The sequence below is a fragment of the Arabidopsis thaliana genome, chromosome 5, assembly GCF_000001735.4.
Source record: "Arabidopsis thaliana chromosome 5, partial sequence".
Taxonomy (NCBI): Eukaryota; Viridiplantae; Streptophyta; class Magnoliopsida; order Brassicales; family Brassicaceae; genus Arabidopsis; species Arabidopsis thaliana.
The window spans coordinates 16,105,017-16,130,419 of NC_003076.8; the positions used below are offsets into that span (position 1 = coordinate 16,105,017).

The following is a 25,403-nucleotide window of genomic DNA, read 5'->3' on the forward strand; positions in this document are numbered from 1 at the left end:
CATGGATTCGTAGTGAACGAGTTTGTATCCGATATCACCTGAACGTCAGGTGTTTCGAACCAAAAATTGGATGTTAAAACCAAAAAATAGATCAACCAAACATGAACATATCTTTGTTCTTCAAATCTTGTCGAGATATAATATTTAACAAAAAAAAAAAAACTTATTACTTCCACCGTCACCAATTCCCCCCCAGAAACAAGAACCCATGTAATGAAGTAAATCATGGCTAAGCCACGTAGTTACATCAGTACTTGAGCTTTGATTCCATACGTTCTCATTTGGAAGTTTTCAAATGCCTCAGAAACTGCTTCTACCTGTAGAATAAACATTGCAAACCAGAAAAATAAAAACGTTACTTTGTGGTTAAATAAAACGAAACAGTAATGTAATCATAAAAGAGAGTAATAATCACATACCAATTCTGGTTTTTTGGCATATACTCTCACTATCATTTCTTGATATGTTGTTGGTAACAAGTGGCTAACTCTGTCCTCAGGTATCACAAACTTCTCTGCACTATTATAATCCTGTAAATACCATAGAAAAATCAATTTGTTTATTGAGATTCTCTGTGTTATTTTCAAGGTTTCCTCTCTTTACACATTTAGAGAATCAAATCTGCATAACAAGAACGAAGACTTTTATGTATGTACCTTATAGAAGTTGATGCTAAAGAAGTCAAGCACAAGGATAAGTTGGTTAGAACTTTAATGAGGAAATTGAGAAAACAGAGAAGCTAAACTGTACTTTGTTTACCATTCAAGAGGATTTTCTCTCCCACGAGCTAAATCAATCTTGACGTTTGTAACAGCTATATCTTCTTCTTTTAGTGTCAAGCTTGTTTGCTTCTGTTAAATCAGAGTGATACGTATATATGGCAAAGGTCCTCACTGTATATAAAAATAGTTTCCTCTTATTTTGCTGTGTTAAAGATTACAAACCTGAGAAACAGATGATATCTTCAGGAGTGATAGGTTTGAAATGATCGATTTTGTCCTTTGGTACCGCATACTCGTTACAGAACTGCAAGTAAGAAGTCATACATGTCTTTCTTCAGAAGGACGATACTTTACCTAAATAAGCACCAAAAGAAAGGTAAAGTTTGTATAAAAAAGTTACTTGGTACAAGTGCCTTCTGCTAAGGCGGAGTATCAGCTCTTTAGCTTCTGCAAGTTCTGGATCTGGAGATCTTTCAATCGTTTTGAGGATTGTGTCGTCTAACTGCATTTGTCTGGAGAAAAAAATGATGTAAACTACAAGCAAAAGAGTTTTGATGCAGAGAGGGAAAGATTTGTGTACCTTCCAGTATTGAGAAGGATCATTAATCATAGAAGAAATCTCCAAGACATTGTTGGCTTTGACCATTGCATCTACTATCATAAGCTCTATGGCCTGCAAAGAAACAAATGGGAAAGAGAGAAAGAATAGACAAGGTACAGAGAGAATGATAATGGTACAATACCATTTTTTTGGGATGCATGTAGACGGTTCCACAAAGATCAGCTCGAGTTGCAAACAACTTGTGGACAGTACGATCTGCAAAAAAAAGTCACCCGATTTTACATAAGAGGCAAATGCAAATGCAGAATAAATATGTATCAGGTGGACAAAACTCACATTCCTTGGCGGGGTAGCAGATTTCATTGTCTATGACTCTCATTGGTTCTGTTAGTCTATAAACTACTAAGAATCAGTGAATGTCAAAACAAAAACTGAAATGACTATAAAGTAGTATGAAGACCTTTGAAACTGAAAGTTGCACCCTAGTCCACAAGCTCGAGAGTCTCGGACAATGTAGTCAAACCTACAAAATTTTCAGTTGATTTCGTAAGCATCATGATGAGTGAAAAAAGAAAGAAAGAAACTAAGGGAAAGATAGAATTACTTATCCACATCAATCCCATTTCGACCATTAGCAACAATGTCATACAAGAAACGCTTCTCTGCATTGCCCTACAAATTATGAAAAAAAGAAAATATATACAAAGCTTAATTAGTTGTTCATGTTTGATTAGAATAGAGAACATGCCTGTTATAAAATTTACTTTCAGCTCTGAAACTTCAGTACTAGCTAGTATCATGTCCTGTAGTGTTAAGTAAACATTTGAGAAAATCATCACCAAAGTGGAAAATATTTAATACTAAAGGTCATTTGAGAGAAGTTAAACAGTCTTGAGAAAGAAAATTACTTTGACTCTTTTTAGCATTTTTGCATCAACATCTATGTGATGTGTATCGACTATATAGTCAATCATGTTTATAGACATTAACTCATGAGACCTGCATACAAGAACTGGCATATAAAGAAGAGCTAGAAAGAAGAATAAATCCATAGAGCCAAAGTAGTAAATATTTTTATTTTATTTTTGAAGAAAATGTAAAATTTATTCGAAAAAGCGTTTGTACATCAGCAATGTAGTAATATTTCTTGTATCATATCAAATTATCAAGTAACACCATGGCATTGAACATACCACTGACAGCCACTTATGACCTTTGGGAGGAACTCACGCTCAAACATATGACTGAAAGGCCCATGGCCAATGTCATGGAGAAGTCCTACAAAAATATACAAAGAGATATAAAAAATTGTATCTCAATGAATAATTAATGTAGTCATATATTTAGCTAACAATAGTTACCAGCAAGTCTCACAGTCTGAAGATCATGATTGTCAATACCAAGCTCCATTCCCTATAACATATACATTACATACTTAACAAAAATGTGACTGTACGTACCACTGAAATTTGTACAAATTATCCAAATACCTGGAAAGTTTTGAGCCTCTGAACAGTTTCACCTGCAAGCCAATACACACCTAGAGAGTGCTCAAATCTAGAATGTACAGCTCCTGGATATACCATGTTTGTCACTCCTAAACCATGCATGTAAGAAAGAAGATACACCACTCAAGACTTATTACAGCTACAGCTAATAAACTAAGCAAAAGAAAAATATTTTGGAGAAAAATATTTCTATATTTTCCTTCTAGCATTTCATACAGTAATTCTGAATATAATGCTTCTTTTTTTTTGGTATTGAAAAGGTAAGAAAAACTCACCAAGTTGCTTTAGTTCACGAAGCCTGCCACAAGGAATTAGGATAAAAAGAATCAGCACATTTCTCAGTCTGATTTTAATATACCTTTTGAAATGAGCACAATCCAACAACTAATTACCTTTGGAACTGCTCAGTGTCAATGAATTTTAAACAAAGCTGCATAACAGATTAAACAATGAGTTTTCACAGACTTATCAAGTGGTTTAGAGCATTTGAAATTCAAGCCAAAATTGGAAAAACTCTAAATACAAAGAAGATAATCACATCACAGAAAATCCGAACCATTTGGAAAGTGAGAAGAAGAGAAAACTAACAGGATCAAGATAGATGTTTCCATGAACGTTGTCGTGGACATGTTTGCTGAACCGGAGTTCATTCGCCGGAAAACAACTCAGGTCTTCATTGCAATACTCTCCCATCACTAGATATTTCACGTCGCCTTTTTTTTTGGTCAAGAAAACCTAATCTGTAATACTAATACTCGCACACGTCAGCAAATTAAAATCTAACTGTTGAAAGTTTCTGATATTTGTAATCTGACGGACAAGATTTTCTTCATGTCAATTTATTACCCAAAGCAAACTGTGTCTGTTTCGCTTACCTTCCCCGAGTTAAACACTTTGTAGAAACCACAAAACCTACTTTTTTTGGTCCTCAATATTGAATGTTGTTATTGGTAACACATCAAAGTCTTTAATGGTTTAGCGGCAGAAACGATAAAAGGATAGGTTTGGGAATATTTTTCGGGAAAAATGTCAAAAAAATCGCGAACTTTCAAATTTGGGATGAAAAAAGCATAAATATTCAAGAAGACAATTAAATCCTAAAGTTTAGTTTGACTTTTGATAAAATGATCAAGTTTTGTTAACTTGACCATTTAGGGCATGTCGTTAAGTTTCCGTCAACCAAACAATCACAGAGTTAACTTTCCGTTAGAATCTCTCTTATATCAAAACGACGTCGTTTTGAAAATTAGAAAATGAAAAAGAAAAACAGCAGTTCAAGTGACTCGAAATGCTGATCTTCTGAACTAATAGAGGAATTCAACCATTAACCTGCATTAACATTATAATATCTTACAGACATAGTATATATATATATATATACACAAAACATAATAATATACAATTAATTAAATATCTGCAATTTATTAAAAATAACAAAACTAAATAAAATCAACAACCAAATATATGCAAATATTAAATATATTTACCCTCAATAAATATTTGGAAATTTCAATTATTTAGTTTGCTATGTTAGTTTCTTCTATATTTGAAAAATTATTGATTTCTAAATTATATAAAACAAACTGAAACTTGGATAAATTAATTTGTATTTATATTATAATATATATTAGATAAATATAAAACATAATTATTCTAACTTGAAATTGATGTAATATTAATAGTTAGATAGAAAATAAATAAATAAAAATTATTTTAGTTACATTATAAGAAAAAGTGATAATTGTATTAATGGTATATATATTTAAATGAAAAGGATTGTATAATTTTAAACTCACATATTTAATATTATATATTCTAATGGTTTCTGTTATTTTTTTACATTATATATATATATATATACATGCTCTGTTTACCATAATACAAGAATATTAATGTAGTTCAATGGTTGAGTGTCTCTTATAAGTCCAAAAGGTCAGTTGTTCGACTCTCCTTGTTAGCAAATTTTCCTTCTTATATTCTAATGTCCAAAATGACGTCGTTTTGATTTCACGGAGATTCTAACGAAAAGTTAACACCGTGATTGTTTTGTTGACGGAAAATTAACGACAAGCCCTAATTGGCCAAGTCAACAAAACTTGATCATTTTATCAAAAGTCAAAATAAACTTTAGGATTTAAATGTCTTTTTGAAAGTTCAGGTTTTTTACGTCCCAAATTTGAAAGTTCACGATTTTTTTGACATTTTTCCCGATACTCTTCCCTGAAAGCTCATTAGATAATTTGGAAATACTCTTTCCCGTGCTCGAAAGTTCGTTTCTTATTCCACAAGTTAATAATACGAAGAATGATGCATAGGAGGGTTGAGACTTGAGATAAACACCAAATCTTTTAATCCTAATCCCTTTAAATAAACAATTAGAAGATTATTTTCGGGCATTAGAACGAAACCCCTTTTTACTAATTAAAACAAGCTAATAATTCAAATGTACCACGTCCATAAACACCAACGTAAAGCCCAAAATATATATGCTGCATCATTTAATCATCAGTTTGTTTCAAAATTTATGTTGCGTCTTTTTTATATGTATATTTTTCTTTTTAGATTTGATCTCCTTAAATTGTTTCACGTCGACTATCTATGTTTGGTTGTGTGCATGATGCATCTTCTGTAAGTCTTTTCATCTCAAGTTTATTTATTTCGTTTTATCGAGAATTAAGAATTTAAATCAACGTTTTTAATAAATTGATGATTTTAATAACACTTTCGCCACCAATAAATCGGAAGAAAATGGGATTATATGTTTCAAACAATAGTTTAGGTTAAAGTTGCAAGAAACCAAAGAAACCAAGTCCTTTTGCAAACACTTATTTTTAAAGTAAGTCTTTTTCTCGTCTTCTTCCTCATTTGTGTCCATTGACCAAAGGTGGAAGAAGAAGAGCTTACTTCATCACTTCCGCTGTCAAACAAACTCAAATTAATTTTTAAAAACCCACAAAATATCTACGAAAATGGAAGAATTAGAAAAAACCCAGAAATTTCAGAAGAAGAAGAAGCAACAACAAGAGAAACAAGACCAGTCTTCACCAATCAACTTCGAGATGTCTTCAAGATCATCACTTCATTCATTACCACAAACAACGATTGAATCACCTCCTGATTCACCAACCCTCTCTTCAATCCCCGATAGCCATGGATCTTCTCCTCACACGATTATTCCAACTCCTTCTGTGGCCAAGACGGAGACTCCTTTTAGGGTTACTAACGGAGAGGAGGAGAAGAAAGTCAGCGAGAGTAGGAGACAATTGAGACCGAGCTTTTCTTCTTCTTCTTCTACTCCGCGTGAATCGAAATGGGCAAGTTTGATTAGGAAAGCTCTACTTGGATTTAGGGTTATTGCGTTTGTTTCGTGTCTTGTTTCGTTCTCTGTAATGGTTTCTGATAGAGATAAAGGATGGGCTCATGATTCTTTCTACAACTACAAAGAATTCAGGTTCAAGTTTCAAACTTTCTTAGTATCTGAACATGTTTTGAAGGATCATTAGCTTTAAAATGGTTCCTAGATTGATATGTTAGTACCTTTTTATCTTAGTTTAGGTTTGGTTTAATCTGAGCTCAAAGTGTTTTTGGCTAGATGACTTTGATTTGGTCTAATCACTGTGGGAAATTTGAAGTTTTTACCTTGAAATTAGCTGTTGAAATTTAAGCTAATGAAGTCATCTAAGGTTTTGTATTTATCGGAGATCAAGTGTAGTTGGCTAGAGTAGACTCTGATTTGGTTCAATCACTGTCTGGAATTTGAAGCTTTTCTCTTGAAACTAGCTATAGAAGTCGTTTTAGCTAATGAAGTTATCCAGGAATAAGACTAGGTTTAGGTTTGATTTTCATCTGAGGTCGAATGTATTTGGCTAAATTTGGTTTAATCACTGTATCGAATTTGAAGCTTTCTCTTAAAGTCGTTTAAGCTGAGAAAGTTATCCAATGACCAGTAATAAAACTAGATTTTGATTTACATTTGAAGTCAGACATATTTGGTTAGATTACTCTGATTTGGTTTAAATCACTCTGTGTATATTCGAAGCTTTCTGATGAAATTAGCCACGGATGTGTGTAAAGCTTATGTAGTTATCTAATGACATGTTCTAGCTAAAGTGTAACACTTTTTCCTGGATTACTTTTTTAACTGCTAATATTTCTTGCAAATGTTTTCTTGCGTTTGATTTATTTGTGTATGTTGTTTGGCATTTTTGGTTGCAGGTTCTGTTTGGCTGCGAATGTGATTGGTTTTGTCTACTCTGGTTTTATGATATGTGATCTTGTATACCTGTTATCTACTAGCATCCGAAGATCACGACATAACCTGCGACATTTCTTGGAATTTGGTCTTGATCAAGTATGTTCCTTCTGCCTCTCTGTGATTGTATACTCTGTTCTTTTAGTGAATACCCAAATTGAAACTTGATGTGATAGAACTAAAAAGAAGATGAGTTTTTAGTGAATCTGATTGGTCTTTTCTAAATACTAATCGACTTCATCCTTATCAAATGTGATTGGTTTCATCATTTGAGCTAATTCTATCTGATTCTTGTACATAATTTTAGTATTAGTCTCTGTTTGATGACATATCATTTATGTTACCTCCTTACTGATCCATTAAAGTTTAGTGTGGCTATGGCTTATATAGTCTTTTGCATTTGAATTCAACTATGTTCCCGCTAAAATGATATATGGATGTTGCAGATGCTAGCTTATCTTCTTGCATCAGCTTCAACTTCAGCTTCGATCCGCGTAGATGATTGGCAATCAAACTGGGGAGCAGACAAGTTCCCAGACTTAGCTAGAGCATCTGTCGCACTGTCTTACGTCTCCTTTGTCGCATTCGCCTTCTGCTCATTGGCTTCCGGTTATGCTCTATGTGCACTCCGGTCCATCTAAACTAAACAAGCGCAAGCTCGAGACAAAAAGTCTCATTTTGTCTACTCTCAGAAGTTGTATCCTTGACCCTAAACGGGTCCAGTTTCTGATTTTTAGAAGAAACTTTTATTTTATATAGTGGAGAATATTCCATCTTGTTAAAAGATGGTGCGAATGCTCGTTTATACATCACTTTATCTATTTCACTTTTTATTATATAGTTCTAAGAAAAGCTATATGATGCTATCTTCTCCTTAAACTTTTGATTTAGTGCGATTGCTTTTAGATGCTTACATTTAACTTTAAGAAGTCAGTATATCTAAGTCAGGTCAGAGATATGTCAAGTTAAGTATTGACATTTTCTTACTAAAATAGTAACTTTTTTACACTTACACAGACGCGTATGAAGTACATAACCATGCATGAGTTACAATTACATGTAACATAGATGATACAAGAATGCCAAATTACCACCACAATCACTAATAAAGATAATGTTTATTCGATTTTCAATTATACTTTACTAAATATATCCTCGCATGCATCTTATTTTTCGGAGATGATCAAGCACCATCAGTATAACTTTCTTTTTCAAGCAACCGAGTCCAAGCACCAGCAGTAATAGTCTGAACGTGAAAGGTCGAGCAACTCCTCTGGAGACATCCTCTCTAGTTCATTCTGCCTCCACGCCGCAAAGTTATTGTGGTTCTGCGTGTCCGAGGCCAGCGGATAGGCCTCGGCCCTGTGTTTCTGATATCGCATTCTCGTGTATAGCCTCATTGTCGCGACACAGTCCTCGTAAGGATCTTGTATTCCCACATGAATATCATAACTTTACAAAGCCAAGGAAGTTGAAAATTAGTAAATTACTACAAGAACCGCAATTATTCTAGATTGTTTTAGTTAAAGTACTATTTTAAAATATAACTGATGAATTCTAAACTCTAATCTAAAACAAACCTGTTAAACTCAACCTAGCTCTAAAAACGAAATCATTGACACTAACGTAAACTAAAAAGTATATTTCTTTAGTTTGAAAGATTCGACTATTTTTCATATTAATCCCAGTTAAAGATTTGTATTTCTTAGAAAAATTAAAATTGCAATTTGTGTATGAAAGTATTTTTGGAAAACCTTATAGGTAGGAGGGGAACAAAATAAGACATACGAACTTTTGGTTATGAATCACAATAATATAAAATATGAGGTAGAGAGTAGAGACAGACAAATCGAACTTTGATATGGACGAGATATTCTTAGGATTATCATCGGTTGATTTTATTCGAATTCTTAAGAAACTTTTTAAGCTAATACGCATGTCGTACTTTATACGGTGATTAATAACTTTTAATCATGTCAAAAATCGGATACCTTCTTTACTAGCTTATAGTTGTTGCGTCCGAATATCACACAAGATTTGTTTTCTTTTTTTGAAAAGTATATGCATGGTTTAGTAGATGAACTATTTTGTTTTCAAGTTGAATATTTTTTAAATTATCATGGAACATTTTAAAGTCTGATCAATAGATTTTCAATAATTTATGATATCCAATATGACAATGTCAGTTTGTATACTATGGAAATGTAAAAAAAAAAAAACATTACCCGAGATAGGCTTGGGTTAAGTACTTGAGAGAGTTGCTTAGCTTGCTTGATTTCATCAATGGAGGGTATTCCGCAGTATCTCTATTAACAACAACAAAAATAATTGATATAATTGTAAAATTCCCACTATATACATATGAATTGTATATAAATCAGCGGTTAGGAAAACAAAAACAAAAAAAAAAATCGTCTTGGTTTACAATTTCTTTTTATCATCTATATGAAATTCAGTTCAGCAAAAAATAGTGTATTTAGTTTAAAAACTAAACGGTCAATATCCATAGTGTATTTAATAGTATATCGATAGGGTTCTTACACGAAAGGATTAATGATACTAAAGTTGAAAATGGTCAGTATCTTTTATTTCTTTTGATAAAGAGTTAAAACGGTCAATATCTTTCTTATCACATATTTTTTTTTTCACTTTTATTTATGACCATAGATTATAGACTAAAAACCAAACATTATATAACTTAAGAAATTAGTGTTTCTAGTAAAAGTATTTATTTACCTTATCATAGAGGAAGAATATTCAAGTTGAAGAGAGTCAAGATGGTTATCAAGTCCATGTCCAACGAGAATCCTTGCTTTCCCATTTCTTGGACGAATCTTCCACATTGGTTCTCCATTACAAAGAAACTCTTGAACCTTTCTCTGTGCGTGCTTTAATCGCATTGCGTCCCTTAGATTTTCAGGTCGAATCCCTGTCATCTCATACCTATAATTCGTTACGGGTATCGTTGGCTTCACATACGTGTGGAACACAACATTTTCGCTCTCATCCGTAATGCAAACTCTTGCGCATAGGTCAAGCGATCCGTCACTGCCTCCTCCAACCATCTTGCATGAGAGTGCCACCACTCGAGGTGACCTCGAAGAAGTGTAGTCAATTGTTGAGTTGTTTCTTAGGCCTAAGGCCGCCATACGAATCATTAATCCCTAAAATATCAGTAAAAATATTAGATTATATATTATCTATATGCATTTACGTTTAATACTAATGATTTTTTAAATAAGGTCGTTTTTAGTATTTTAAATTTTAATATATATATTTTAGTAATGTTTAAATGCAAGATTAAATATACATTGAAGAAGAAATAATTATGACATGTATACGATGGTTATTTCATATATGTGAAGATGATATATACAGAAGTGACGTTTGAGAGCTGGCATCTCTCTTGATGGATTCTACGAGCGTTGGGGCTTTCGAGGATCGTAAGACAGAATCTGCAGCCGCGAATGCTGAAAATGTTCTTACATTCTTGTTTCGGCAATGGCCCTATGTACGATATGACCCAAAATGAAATGAGGAAAAGTGAAATATTAAAGACAAGTTATGAACTAGGTTAGAGATATATATACCAATGAGATGTTCACGGAGGGAGTCAAAAGATCGGCAATGTTTGTTGCAAATACCACAAGTAGGTTCATGAACCGAATGATAAGAGATCCTCATGTGTTCCACCAAGTGCTCCTTCTTGTTGAATTGCCTATAACACCCTCCACACTTGTTCCTGCATGTATCCATATGTTTTTAATAATAATTTATACTTTATATATATTTTAGATACGGTTTCGCACTAGATTAGTAAATTACAAATTTACCTAGTTAAGATTACGTATTGTTCATGTTTGAAAGAGTTTTATGCATACATATTCGATATCATTAGATGTCGGTGGTAATAGAAAAAATGCGTACACCAATGGTGGTACAATTATATCAAAGAAACACAAGATTTTACTCTAATATAGATAAATACCTTAGGGTTTCTGAGGAATCCATTAACAATCTGTAGTCCATAGTAAATAACAGCAACCTCAAATATGTTGCGTTAATCAGGAGAATTTGATTAAACAGGTTTAATCTTCTTTGTTTTTTTTTGTTTTTTTTTTAAATGTTGATCTGTGTGTCTTGATTTGAGAATATATGAGAATGCATGTGTGCTTATATAGGCAAAAAATGAGGCAAAAAAGAACCAGAAAACAAAAATAAAGGCGAAGTTAGATTATTCCCTAACTATTCTAACATAGACCAATTTTGAGGTTTTTAGGGTTTAAAAAAAGGGCGATGCCTTTCTCCTGTATGGTTCTAGTCTCATGGTTATATATATACGATTCGGATATGAAGACAATTCGAATCGTACGTTATTGAGCTTCGTTGGACATTGATTATTTAGCTATTTCTATAAAACTACCTAAAAACATACTCATGTTGGTGTAGCTAGTTTTATGAAACTTTTCATATAAAAAAGGTCGACAGGTTCAATTTACTCAAGTGTTGCATTCCATGATACAAAATCTATAAGTTCAAATAAGAAAACTTCTTATCTTCGTCTATGGAAAATCTAAAATCATACCATACATATCAATATAAAATAGAAGTACCCGAAATTTGCAATGCAAAATATTAATTTGGATATATTTCTTAGGGGAGATATGGTTTGCAATAATGGTAATAGAAAAAAAAAGGTTTACATATGTTTAGTAGAGTGGCGAAAATGATTTCGGTGTTTATTGTTCGTTTTGTGTTAGGGTCAAATATAGTCCATATTATTATTTTTATACAACTATAATGATTGTACTAAAATTTGTTGGGATCAGATGATCTTCCGATGTTTATAGACCTCTCTGCCCTGGGTCAGCCTCCTATAAAATTCAGAATATAATCGTTAAAAGAGAATGCCAAAAAATTTGCATGACCATTGTTCAAATTTGTCTAAATATATACAATCATTAATTTCGGATGACAAAAAAAAAAAAAGATAATTTTTCTCTTTTCATTTGTTAAGCACTGAAAAAGAAACTAACGTTACAATTTTACTATTAATGGCTCATGCATATTCCCTTATCTCTAGCTATGTATGCTGAAGATAATGGTTGGTATAATCTTATTTTGTGTTTCAAGTCTTGTATTTAAGTAGCGTGGACGCTTTATTCTCATCTCTGGATCATACTCATTTTTATATCATTTACGTATAGTAATTTAAGATTCATATTCATATAATGAATCAGAGTACTACCTCAAATGTTATCTATAATGTTTCAACATTCGAAATGTTTCAACATTCTTCTAGGATATACACTTGGGGTTTAACTTTTTCTAAGTCTTACAAAATCCAAGCAAAAGACTATCTTTTGACCGGTATGTGGGGGCCAAGTCAATTATTCTATATGTGTTTTTTTGTTTGTATTTCTGCTACAAAAATATGCTAGATCTTGTAACAAATTCCTTTAAAAAGAGAAATATATATTTATGAACATTATTTATATGAAAATTTGAGAATGTATATGGTCCACTGTGGTATAACACCAAGTATATGCACTCATAAATTTTCTATTTCTATGGTCAAACAAAAACTTTGAACACAATTATAATATATTAGAAATTACTGACAATTGCTCTCAGGCAAAAAGAAAAAAAAAATATAAAAGATCATTTTTATTTTAGTAAACATATATGTGTGAAAATTTTATTTCTTACAGTAACTAAATTAATTTCATTTAGCTTCTTAAATAGTTTAAAAATCGGTACGCAAGCTTTCACATCTAGAAGCTACAACTCCTTGCGCCAATAAATGGTAGATAAATATTTTAGAGAGCACATTATATTTCTTTGTTAGCATAAAAATCTTGTGGACAAATCTTTTTGTTTCATAATTAGACTCATCCTACCAAAACAAAACCTCACTTAACCGAAATGACTTCGCTTTATGATTCTGAATCATTTCAAATCTTATAAGAAAGATAATTTGGGACGGTCTCCACTAACACTTTTCTGATTGACGTGTATGAATAATTCCGAATGACAGTGTTCAATGTTAAATATTTATTAGAATAAAAGGAGATGCTAAATTAATTTGAAAGTTATTTTACTGTGTAATTGAATCATATGGAATATATATTTACGTTTCACACCGAGATTCATAAGACTAACATAAAGACATCATTGAACAGTCAAATCTTCTATACCACTATTAAAAGTAAATGTACTTAGGGAATATCATGACGACATCATGGGATTGTCCTCTCTAATTATTTCGTCTCTGAAAAATAAAAAGGAAAATTGCAAATTGCAAATAGAAAAAAAAAAAAAAAAAGAGATTGAAACTTTTGGAAAACGTTAGAAAAAGCTAAAATGATGCCTCTTTGACCCAATAAAACCATGAAGCTTTTAAGTTGTGACCGTCTAGAAAATTTTTTTTAAAAAAAACTTTGATTTTTAATTATTTTTTTTGTTTCTAGTTAAGTGTGGTTTAAAAAATTTCTATTTTTTTTAATATAAGTATTGTGTTCACTTTTCTATGTAAACATTAAATATATTTAATAGTTTTTAACCAATTATATTTTACATCATATTTTTGAATTGGTTGAATTAGTTATAATAATGATGTTTTTTATAAAAAAAAGATAAATTAAATAAGATTTGTATGTTTTCTTAATTTGTGTGCAAAAACCTTAAAACTACAAATATTCATAAACATAGAAGGAGTATTTAACAACAGTAGGTAAAATGGTAACATTCTGATTCGGGTAAACTGGGTTTACCTTTTTTCATTCTTTGGTACAAGGGATGGTTTGGCATCCTAGTTAAGAGATAAGAAAATAATCATAGTTATCCATAATTGAAATCGTAATGAGAAGACTTAAATTCTGATCTTTTATTCAAAATGAATCAGTCATCCACTAGACCACCATTAATTATTTTGTAAGAATAAAGTTTGTTACGCATGATTTATAGTGGATTCTTGGGATTTCCTAACATGATATTAGGCAGTTACACTTACACATATCTACTGGTTAAATCCCTTATGTAATAAAAAAAAATCTCGAGTTCAAAAACTTGAGGTCTTTTCCAAACATTGATTTTTGGGTGATTTGCAGAAATGATCATGTTTGATAATCTATTTAAGAATATAACACTTTAATATGTAAAACTAAGTAAATAACAGTAGAAAGGGATGAAAAGTCAAGTAACTCCTTGTTAAAATATGAGAATACGCTCGTGAAAAGAGAAGAAAAGTGACGTGATCTTTCACACTCTTTTCGGTTAATGGACATTCATAAAAAGACAAAAGTGTTGGCTAGCGTGATGGTGGCGAAGATGGCGATGATGGTAATAGTAACAATGACAGTACCGATGGTGATGGTGACGACAACAGTGGCGGTGCCGATGGTAATAGTGATGATAACAGTGGCGGTGCCGGTGACGATAGTGAGACAACAGTGGCGGTGCCGGTGGCGATGGTGACGACAACAGTGGCGGTGCTGGTGGTGATGGTGACGGCAACAATGGCGGTGTCAGTGGCGATGGTGACGACAATGGCGGTGCCGGTAACGAAAAGATAAGTACAAATATATATTGATCTAAGAAAACTAAACCTTAAGATACTATACATGGAACTCAAACAAAAATCATTAAACGAAATGAAATCATCTCAAGTTTCAATTTTCAAAAATCTAGCAGCAAAATAGAATAGTACAATGGTGACGATGGCTTCGGTGACGATTTTCCGGTGATGATGGCTCCGGTGACGATTTTTCGGCGGTGGTGGCTTCGGATACGATTTTCCGGCGACAATGGCTTTAAAGGTAGTGGTGGTTGTGGTGGTAGTGGAAGAAAAAAAGAAAGAAGAGAGAAGATGTTCATGCAGAAGAAAGAAGAAGAAGATGGTATAATTGTATTTATTACATATAATATACATAATATCACCTTATGGTTTTTGAAGTGTTAGTTTCCAAATTACTAAATTTTTTTAGGTTATACTTACAAATTTCCCTTGATTTTATCCAACGTCGGTGCCATATACAATCGTTGTTACCAGATGATGTATGTTAGTAACTTACTAACGTTTGAGCACAAAAATATCATCTAAGAAATATATGGATATTTAAAGATAAAGTTGTTATATATAATTAGGGGTGTCAAAATAGGTAACCCAACTCAACTCAACTCATAATCAAATGAGTTTAGGGTTAAATGAGTTATGGGTTAATCCAACTCATTTTGTTAAATGGGTTGGGTCAACCCATAACTCATTTAATTTGATAGGTTGAGTTGTTAAATGGGTTAACCCATTTAAATAATAATTTAATTAATTATTATTATAAAACAATAATAAAAATTATCATTATTAATAATTATTAATTCATTATCATCAAACTTAGAATATTTACAGATTCTACCGTTTACGGATTTACGTTTTTGGCGGAAAAATTACGGGTTTACGTTTTTAGCGAGAAAATCACGGGTTTACGTTTTTGGCGGGAAAATCACAGGTTTTCGTTTTTGGCAGAAAAATCACGGGTTTTCGTTTTTAGCGGGAAAATCACGGGTTTACGTTTTTGGCGGGAAAATCACGGGTTTTCGTTTTTGGCGGAAAAATCACGGGTTTTCGTTTTTGACTGGAAAATTACATGTTTTTCGTTTTTGGCGGGAAAATCACGGGTTTACGTTTTTGGCGAGAAAATAACGGGTTTTTGTTTTTGGCTGGAAAATTACATGTTTTTCGTTTTTGGCGGGAAAATCACAGGTTTTCGTTTTTGGCGGGAAAATCACGGGTTTTCATTTTTGGCGGGAAAATCACGGGTTTTCGTTTTTGACGGAAAAATCATGGTTTTCATTTTTGGCGGGAACATCACGGGTTTACGTTTTTTGCGGAAAAATCAAGGATTTACGTTTTTGGCGGGAAAATCACGGGTTTATGTTTTTTGGTGGAAAAATTACGAGTTTACTTTTTCTCAATTCATCGCTTGTATATTTAAGAAATTTGGAAAAATATTGATTTTATTAGATTGGTTTAGATGTGTTGGTTAAACTTAAATTGGCATTGGTTTAAAGATTTTAGTTGGTTTAATTCAATTTTACAAAACTTGATAGGTTAATTGGGTAAACCATTGAAAACATTAACCATTATAACTCAACTCATTTTATTCATCAAACCAATTGATCCAATAATTCATTTGACCCATCAACTCATTTGAGTCAAAAAATTTAACTCATTAGTGTTCAGGGGTTAAGTAAAGTTGAGTTGACCCATAAATTTTGATCCATTTTGACACCCCTATATATAATACGTACAATTCAAAAATATAAAGTCTAGTTTTTTTTTTTTTCGTATATGGATACTTCAATAGTAGTTTTTTTTTTAATAATTATTACTTGAATAGTTTTAGATTTTAAATCATTTACTTTATCACTATTTGTCGAAGTGTGTATTTTCCTAGCTATCTTCCCAAAAAGAATTAATTAATAAATTACGAGCACAATACCAATTTTTTCGCAGTTCTGAAAATACTGTAACCCAAATATTCGAATCTACACAGTCTCAAAAAACGAAAAGGTTCATATAAAATATTAATTCCTTAACGGCTATATTTTTCTCCTTCTTCCATTTTTTTTCTTTCTCAATTGATATATCCAACGACAACAAAAACAACCAACAAGAATTAGTTCGTCGAGTTCACAAAAATGGTCCTAGTTGAGGAGCTCTCTGACGTATCATCACCTACAAATGAAGCAAATCAAGCATATTCCTATGATGATGATGATGATGATGATGGATCATTAACCCCATCCATGGTGTTTGACCAGATCATGGGAACTTCTCTGATGCTTCCATTTCACGAACATCCTGTATACAACCACTATAGCAGCACTGGTCAATGCGACGGATGCCCCGAACTTCGAGAAAACGGTCTCCATGGCTATAACTGCAATACTTGCGGGCTCACCGTCCACAAAGAATGTGCTGAATCATCACCAGAGATTAACCATCCTTCTCACCAGAGACACCCTCTCATGCTCCTAACACATGGCTTACCACAAGAAGCTGAAGATGACAAATGTCGTCTATGTGGAGAAAAGGTTGGAAAATTAGTTTATCATTGTTCAATATGTGACTTCAGTTTGGATCTTTTTTGTGCTCGAAACCCGCTTTCACTAGTTGTTTACTTCCGGAAAGGTCATGAACATACACTCACTCTCATGCCAAGGCTCATACGCTTCACTTGTAATGCATGTGGTCTTGAATCCGATCGATCTCCTTACATTTGTGCTCAATGTGATTTTATGATCCATGAAGATTGTATCTACTTACCACGCGTCATTAGCATCATACGCCATGAACATCGAATTTCTCGAACTTATTTTCTTGGTTCTGGAGATTGGAAATGCGGAGTTTGTAGAAGAAGAATGGATGGGAGATATGGAGCATATTCTTGCTCGATTTGTCCGGATTATGCAGTTCATTCTAGATGTGCCACGAGGAGGGATGTGTGGGATGGATTAGAACTTGAGGACGAGCCAGAAGATATCGAAGAATGTGAAGAACCGTTTAGAGTTGTGAGTGATGGAGTAATCAATCACTTTAGTCATCGAGAACATGATCTAAGGCTTGAAGATGGTCTTACTAATCGCCATGATGAAAATATTCGATGCAGAGCATGCGTCCGTCCTGTCTACGCTAACACATTCTACAGTTGTATGCAATGTGATGATTTCATTCTCCACGAGACATGTGCTAATCTTCCTCGAAAGAAGCGACATGTACTACACAATCATCAGCTTACTCTATACCCCGATGACAACATAGTCATGGACTTTCCGATGCTTCGTGGAGTATTTTTATGCACTGCTTGTCGCCGACTCTGTAGTGGTTTCAGGTATGAATGTTGCAATATCAAATTAGACGTACGATGCGGTTCCATATCCGAACCATTTTTCTACGAGTGTCACCCGCATCCTCTGTTCCAGACTTCACTAGATAGCAAGGTATGTGAGACTTGCAAGGAAGAGTCAGATTATGTTCTAACTTGTATGGATTGTGATTATGTTTTGGATTTCGAGTGTGCTACTTTACCACCTACGGTAAGGTACAAATATGATAGACATCCTCTTAAACTATGCTACGATGGAGACAAGGACATGGCCGGTAGTTATTGGTGCGAGATATGTGAGAAAGAAATGGATCAAAATATAATATTCTACACTTGTGAAAGTTCTGGTCCGACTATTCATATCGAGTGTGTACTTGGAGATTTCAGGTATGTGAAGCCTCGACTACATTTTGAGTTCAATAAAAAGAAATGGGAAGTGGCTTTGAATGGTATAAACCGACCAGGATGCTACAAATGTGGCTTTCGTTGCAAGGGACCTTTTGTTGCAGTAAGTGTAGACTATGATATTAGTTATGTTTGTTCTCTTTTATGTTTATGGAAAGGAGAAACTCTCGTGTACGGTAGTATAAGAGATTGAATTATATTAGACTATGATCCATCTTTTTTTAACATAATTACATCAATATCAGTTGGTTTATAAGAGTCTTAACGCATGTTATAAAATGTTTACAAATAAGTCTTATAACATTTTAAACAATTATTAGTCCACAAAATACACCAAATATGATGTAGCTTATGATTGATTATAAACCAATTGATATTGATGTAATATTATGCTAAAAAAGAAGAAGAAGTACTGCTTAAGGAAGATAAATTAAATGGTGAAGAAAAAATAGACTCATTGAAATCTAATTGCGATGTAAATATCTTAATATCAAACATTTTAAACTCATGCCTATGTAATATGTATTTGAAGAAAAATCAAACAAGTTTTTTGTCCGTGATTTTTTTCTTCTAAATAGTATTTTTGGAAACTTCCCATTGTAAATAGCGGTAAGAATATGTGGTAATTAAATGAATGAGTTAAAGAATAACACTGACAAAGTGTATCTAGCAACATACCTCATTACAAAGGTAGTCAAAGTTCTCATTCCGTTTAAAACGGAATGCAATGGTAAAAATAAAATAATTTCATATTCTGTAAAAGCTATAGCCTTATAATTTACAAATTGCTACCACACAGTTATTTAACGAAAAAAATCAAAGCCTCCAGTAGAGTTTTCAGCATTTTAAGTAAGTAGATATTTTTAATTAAACAGCCATGAAAATATTAATTTTTTTTTTTTTCATCCAATTTTAGTTAGAAGTTTAAAATGTCAAAATTAAAAACATTATTTATAGAAATGATAGAAATTGATTTGATGTGAACTTTTCGCATCAGATTATCCGTGTTGAAATATTAAAGATAAAAACGAAATGTAACAATAAAAATTTGAGGGGTCACGAGTCATGGACCTTTCGTTAGTGTATTTCTATTTACAGCCTACCCACTTGTGATCGACACATCAATGATTAGGAAACCTCCTCTTTATTTGGAGTACACAATAAATTCATAAATTAATTAATTATTGAATGTATAAAAAATTGCACGTGACCATTTACAGAAAATAAATTCCAATTAAAATCAATGTGTGAATGAAAATAAAACATGTCGATTGCCAACGGCTTGGTTAGACAGACAATAGCGTGTTCTGAGTTTGACTGTGCTAATGGTATATTGATGCCTTCTTTTCTTGTATAACATCTCCCAAAATACCTACCAAGCTTATTAGCACAAACAAAGTTCACTTGAAGCTTTAAGCTGTCTCATGGACTTTGTTTTGTGAGATTATATGAGGTCCATTAAAATTTGCCCCGACTTTAAAATCAAAGAAAAGAAAAAGAAGAAAAGAAAAGAAAATCGAGAGTGCATAGAAAAAACTACAAACGCTTTTGATCTTATTTGGAAGTTCAAAATACTTTTAATTAACTATCCATGTTGATCACAAAGAGATTTCTTTATAAAAAAACTTTTGGCACTTATATGACACAAAAATCACTTCATATATATAGTTGGTAACTTATCCTTAAATTACTATATCTTAAGGAGATCAACTGTTGAATCTTTCTCTAAGTGATTTAAAGAAAATAAGAAGATAAGTGAAACTGATGATGTGCTAGTCAAATTGATATTTTAAAACATCTTCACATGAACAACTATTTTTAATAAATTAGGTATTACAGTCACTCACTTACAAAGTATGATGTTTTCATTTACAAAAAAAAAAAAAAGTTGTTACTCACTACAATGTTAGTCTAAAATGCACACAATAATCTTGGTAGGACTCTCATACCATAAGGCCCTTTAACTACCATGCACTCCACTGGTGATTTCACGTTTCTTTTCGGTTTAGTTTATTGGTTTTAGAATATTAGTATAGTTTGTTGTTCAAACGGGAAAAAAAAAGAATATTGGTATAGTTTATTATTTGGATCCACACAAGACTAAAATACAACAAAAATGGGTACATTTAAATTCTTTTTCACAAGATGTTTATAATGATTTATGGGAGATTTATAACAAACCTTATAAATTATTGATGGAAAATCTAAATGTGAATAGCTCTATACAGAAATTTAAAATAATAAATGAATGCAATGAGATGAAATGTAAGAAGCAAAAACAGTTTAATTACACAATTTAATGGTTAATTTCTATTTTTTTTTTCTTTTTCTAATAATATATAACTAAAGTATCATTTGACAAATGCATTTAAGAAAGGAAATTATATTTTAGTAAATAACAAAATAAAGATTATAAAAGGGTATAGTTGTTCTTGGATATATACTTTAAGATTATGCCTATTTTGGAGAAATTTCTCTCATGAAATATTTTAGGAAGATCCTTTATGATTATATAATATCATATTTATGATACCATTTCTTAATATAGTAATTTATGTTTATTGAAAATTTTATCCCATGCAATGTCAAAACCTAGTAGAGAATTAAGATTGCTTAGCTTATTTTTTAGTCTATAGGACTTTACGAATACAATGTATGAAATACGAATGTTAGTGTAGTTAATTAATAGATTAGATGATCAACATCAACTAGTTGGGTTGATCTGAAAGTAAGTTTTGGAATTAAAAGGATCTATAGGTCCTATATCATTAATTATCCATAAAACTAATAAAAGTAGGCTAAATCAAGTGGAAGCTATAATCTATAGACGTACATAATTCATATGCCCGACATAATATATTTAGTGTAGTGATTATCATATTACATTACTGTCTAGAGTTTGGTATCACGGATACTTATGTTTTTGTATCAAAGATGTTTAATTCTATAGTTTAGTTATAACTTATAACTGATAACATTGTTTGGAGAATAGTAACTATTCTTAAAGCAAATTTTACATGTTAAACTCTTTTGTTTTTGTTTTTTTTTGTCAAAGTTGTGTATTCCTATTTCCTGAACAAAACTATTATATACAGACTATATTCGTATATTATATTTTTTGTTGTCAAAGTTGTATTTTCCTGTTTCATACTATATATATCGACTTCAACTCCCTCCATTGGGATCCGATCCAAAAAATAATACTCATATGAACATATACACACATGACATATTGACATATCTTAGCTGGATGAGCCAGAGGATCTTCTATGTTTGGTATTAATATAAAAAGTAAAAACTGCCTACTGTCTATCCCAAGGGAATATTATTGTGTCCAATAGTAATTACCTTCCTTTTTTTCAATTTTCACTTCTACTTAACTTGTTAGTTGGGATACACATGTCTACCTAGACATATCTTGTTACAGTTTTTACATACTTTATTAGATATGGATAAATTTGGTTATAAATAAATCCCAGATTTTTCTTTCAAAACATATTTACTATCAATACATTTTTAAAATGAAAAACAAAATGTGAGGCTTGAGTATAACATATGTAAAACAGGTGTAAAAAAGTAAGGAAACAGATATAGATATATAGTGTTACAAAAAAATATAATACAAATTTAATTTAATTTATAACTTTTGGTAAATTATAACGAGCAAGAAATTTGAAACTCGGAATATGAAGTAAATTATTTCGTTAGATCAATAAAATATTTTTCTAACGGGTGTTAACACACACCACAATTTTACGTGGACGTTTTTGCTCTTAAATCTCAACTAAATTTTAGATTTTTAATTTTTAGGCAAAGCGTTTCCAAATCTTTCTTATAAGAAAATATACAATAGAAGAAACATAGTACACCGTTTTCAACTAATAGTTGAGGAATATTGAGTTTATTCGGATCACATATTTTTAGTATTGTTCAACCAAAACCAACAAGATAGAGAGTCAACAAGCCCTTCCAGTTCTTTATATAGTTTCCCTACTAAATCCATCTATTAATCAATTTGAGAACAAACTCTTCAAATCCTCTATCTCCTTTTTTGATAAAAACATATTTTTACTTTGCCACAACTAACTAATACTATACTTTATTTTATTTGATGAATTCTCTCATATATTAGTAAGAAGAACATGTTGTCTATATCTACACCCGTTTAAATGGTTAAATCAATTTCGTTAGGTTGACTTATTGGTAAAAGAATGTAGGGATTGACTTTACCATATACGGACTTTTTGGAGAGACAACAGCAAACAAAACAAACATGTCCTTACGTATATATATATACGCACATATACATGTAAACAAAACAATATATACGTCACACGAATCATATATATATATAGAGTCAGGCTCGACTAATCATCACCGACTCAGCCACTTTCTCTCTCTCTCTCTCTCTCTCTCTCTCTCTCTCTCTCTCTCTCTCTCTCTCTCTCTCTCTCTCTCTCTCTCTCTCTCTCTCCTCGGGATCAAGAAAAGTGAAGAAGAATGAGAATGACAAGAGATGGAAAAGAACATGAATACAAGAAAGGTTTATGGACAGTGGAAGAAGACAAGATCCTCATGGATTATGTCCGAACTCATGGCCAGGGCCACTGGAACCGCATCGCCAAGAAAACTGGTATTTATACTCTCTCTTTCTATTATAGTACTCTCTTATTTCTTCTGGTATACTTGCTCTTACTTCTCTCTTTCTTGTCCTAAGAAATAAAAATTAGTACTAAAGATTGAAACTTTTGATGATAATTAGGGCTCAAGAGATGTGGGAAAAGCTGTAGGTTGAGATGGATGAACTACTTAAGCCCTAATGTTAACAGAGGCAATTTTACTGACCAAGAAGAAGATCTCATCATCAGACTCCACAAGCTCCTCGGCAACAGGTTCTTTTTTTTCTCCATATATTCAAAGATATATATTTGCTTAATTTTCTTTTATACAATTCTAATAGTATTATATATGTTAGATCATGTGTTTTGTTGTTCGGTGCTGCATTCACGTGAATCTTTAAATTGTTTATATGTGTACAGCTTGCTAGCTATATATCACATATATCTAATCCATAATTTATATATTTATAATATATGTTTTGTTGTTCGATCCTTAGTTCACGGTAATCTCTAAATTGTTTATTATTATTTATTTATTTTTGGTTGAAACATCTCTAAATTGTTTAGTTGTGATATAGATTACTTATATTTAACTGATATATTATATTCATTTATTCATAAAATAAGTGTATTTTATTAAGCTACTATTTACAAACGTCCACAAAGCAAATAATGGTTATTCAAAAATAGTAGTAAGAAACGGATCGTAAATTTGAATCAAAAATCTTAGATCTGTCCTTTGTTTTTTCGGCCATTAATTTGTATAGCTAGGTTTCTATTCAAAAAATATGCTTTCTCGAACCTAACAATGATTCATAATTGTACTCATTTATGGATCATCTGTATATATATACACATGTCTCATATAAACATCTACAACATACATAATCTGGCTACATGTATTACGCACATGCTCTATATAGGTCCATGCATAAGCATTAACTCCGTTTTACAAGATTTCTTGTTTCAAAAGTTTGCCACATATTTATAGCACATTCGAAAATCCATATAGTGTATAATACAATATTTATTTATTATAATTGAAGATTAAGAGACCACAAATAAAAATATTAATCTAACATCGTAAATTCTTTTAATATTTAGATGGTCGTTGATAGCGAAAAGAGTTCCGGGAAGAACAGACAACCAAGTAAAGAATTACTGGAACACACATCTCAGCAAGAAACTTGGTCTCGGAGATCATTCAACTGCCGTCAAAGCCGCATGCGGTGTAGAGTCTCCACCGTCTATGGCCCTTATAACCACAACGTCCTCCTCTCATCAAGAGATCTCCGGTGGAAAAAATTCAACTCTAAGGTTCGACACTTTAGTTGACGAATCCAAACTCAAACCAAAATCCAAACTAGTCCACGCAACACCAACTGACGTAGAAGTTGCAGCTACGGTTCCAAATCTGTTCGATACCTTTTGGGTTCTTGAAGACGACTTCGAGCTTAGTTCACTCACTATGATGGATTTTACTAATGGGTATTGCCTTTGAATATCTTTGATGATTAGCTTCTAAAAAGTAATTAATTATCGAATAATAGATTATAATGAACAATAATAATAATATGAATACAATTAAATTTTTTTCCGAATATTTGCTTGTAGCTTTTGTACTTTCTTTTGTAAAAGTAAGGATGATCAGTTGATAAAAAAATCTTATACTAGAAAGTTATTTGGTTATGTCCCTAATGTAACCAACTTAAATATCCTATTAGTTTACAAGTTAAGTGTTTATACTTCTACTTCATTCGTACATTGGCGTTCACATAAGATTTTCCGTATTTTGTACAGAAAAGAACAACTTAATCAAATTAAAGTGATAACTAGTGCATTTTCAGCTGTGAAAACTAACTCTTGGTTTCTATATCTAATTCTGGATTCTCCAAAAAAAAGGTCAATCCTAACTTTTAGTGTAGTGGAAAATACAGACTACCAATATCTAATTTATACTGTATCATTTAGTTTGGCATCTTTCTAATAATGATTTATACTCGAACATTTATAAATAAATGGTATAGTTTTAATATGTGAGAAAATCTAAAATGATAAAAGGAGAGTAAAATATAATCTTCGCTTGCATAAGGTCGGAAATTTTTTCATTTTAAGTCAACAAATATGGTCAACCGAGATAATCCAGCTGTTACAAGCCTTGATTCTACGTATCACCCGCTTGTAAGATTTTTATAAAATGAATGAGGTCTTGTCAGGTTAGGCTCTTTGTGTCTCTTAATTATACATTAATTACATTGACTAATGTTAGAGTTCTGAAATCAATGACGATTAATCTATCATACATATTCATACTTTAGATAAGACCAGACCTCGTACGTTGGAATTTGAAAGTTAGTTGAAGAAGCCAAGACTGTTAGAGATTATTTTTTCTGGTTGACTTAAATAAATTGTTCCAACAAAAAAGTAAACCAAATCATTAAAACGTATTTAT

At 32.0% G+C, this 25,403-nt stretch overlaps 6 protein-coding genes and 1 non-coding gene across 8 annotated transcripts; 4 read left to right on the plus strand and 3 right to left on the minus strand.

Moving 5' to 3' along the window:
- Nucleotides 1-242: 242 nt before the first annotated feature.
- Nucleotides 243-3,485, minus strand: AT5G40290 (HD domain-containing metal-dependent phosphohydrolase family protein; the record flags this gene model as incomplete). The annotated part of the gene is made up of 19 exons (NM_123393.1): nt 243-317; nt 420-530; nt 657-672; nt 760-826; nt 945-1,026; nt 1,123-1,224; nt 1,303-1,395; nt 1,466-1,539; nt 1,621-1,676; nt 1,745-1,807; nt 1,889-1,956; nt 2,049-2,087; nt 2,193-2,283; nt 2,478-2,562; nt 2,646-2,697; nt 2,775-2,881; nt 3,068-3,090; nt 3,185-3,222; nt 3,381-3,485. The coding sequence occupies 19 exons, from the start codon at nt 3,483-3,485 to the stop codon at nt 243-245; spliced, it is 1,347 nt and encodes a 448-aa protein (NP_198845.1).
- A 2,132-nt stretch (nt 3,486-5,617) lies between these two features.
- Nucleotides 5,618-8,043, plus strand: AT5G40300 (Uncharacterized protein family (UPF0497)). The gene is made up of 3 exons (NM_123394.4): nt 5,618-6,243; nt 7,008-7,143; nt 7,491-8,043. Exons 1-3 carry the CDS (start codon nt 5,762-5,764, stop codon nt 7,683-7,685), a joined length of 813 nt encoding a protein of 270 aa, NP_198846.1. The 5' UTR covers nt 5,618-5,761; the 3' UTR covers nt 7,686-8,043.
- A 19-nt stretch (nt 8,044-8,062) lies between these two features.
- AT5G40310 (Exonuclease family protein) lies at nt 8,063-11,155 on the minus strand (the record flags this gene model as incomplete). Of its 2 annotated transcripts, NM_001344320.1 has the most annotated exons (6): nt 8,063-8,496; nt 9,270-9,350; nt 9,781-10,208; nt 10,421-10,551; nt 10,635-10,786; nt 11,033-11,155. In NM_001344320.1, 6 exons carry the CDS (start codon nt 11,071-11,073, stop codon nt 8,256-8,258), a joined length of 1,074 nt encoding a protein of 357 aa, NP_001330756.1. In that variant the 3' UTR covers nt 8,063-8,255. The 2 variants fall into 2 exon arrangements, with proteins under 2 accessions (NP_001330756.1, NP_198847.1); NM_123395.2 differs by lacking the exon at nt 11,033-11,155 and having other exon boundaries at nt 8,145-8,496; nt 10,635-10,800.
- A 3,075-nt stretch (nt 11,156-14,230) lies between these two features.
- AT5G40315 (uncharacterized protein) lies at nt 14,231-14,242 on the plus strand (the record flags this gene model as incomplete). Its single annotated transcript, NM_001349604.1, has 1 exon — nt 14,231-14,242. A coding segment is annotated over one exon (12 nt), but the record flags the coding sequence as incomplete, so codon positions are not given.
- Nucleotides 14,243-14,279: 37 nt separating this feature from the next.
- Nucleotides 14,280-15,002, minus strand: AT5G40316. Its single transcript, NR_144283.1, has one exon. It is a non-coding gene; the product is annotated as an other RNA (non-coding RNA).
- A 1,689-nt stretch (nt 15,003-16,691) lies between these two features.
- Nucleotides 16,692-18,540, plus strand: AT5G40320 (Cysteine/Histidine-rich C1 domain family protein). Its single transcript, NM_123396.2, has one exon. The coding sequence runs from the start codon at nt 16,741-16,743 to the stop codon at nt 18,523-18,525; it is 1,785 nt and encodes a 594-aa protein (NP_198848.1). The 5' UTR covers nt 16,692-16,740; the 3' UTR covers nt 18,526-18,540.
- Nucleotides 18,541-22,708: 4,168 nt separating this feature from the next.
- MYB23 (myb domain protein 23) lies at nt 22,709-24,645 on the plus strand. The gene is made up of 3 exons (NM_123397.3): nt 22,709-22,965; nt 23,095-23,224; nt 24,056-24,645. Exons 1-3 carry the CDS (start codon nt 22,833-22,835, stop codon nt 24,450-24,452), a joined length of 660 nt encoding a protein of 219 aa, NP_198849.1. The 5' UTR covers nt 22,709-22,832; the 3' UTR covers nt 24,453-24,645.
- Nucleotides 24,646-25,403: the final 758 nt, after the last annotated feature.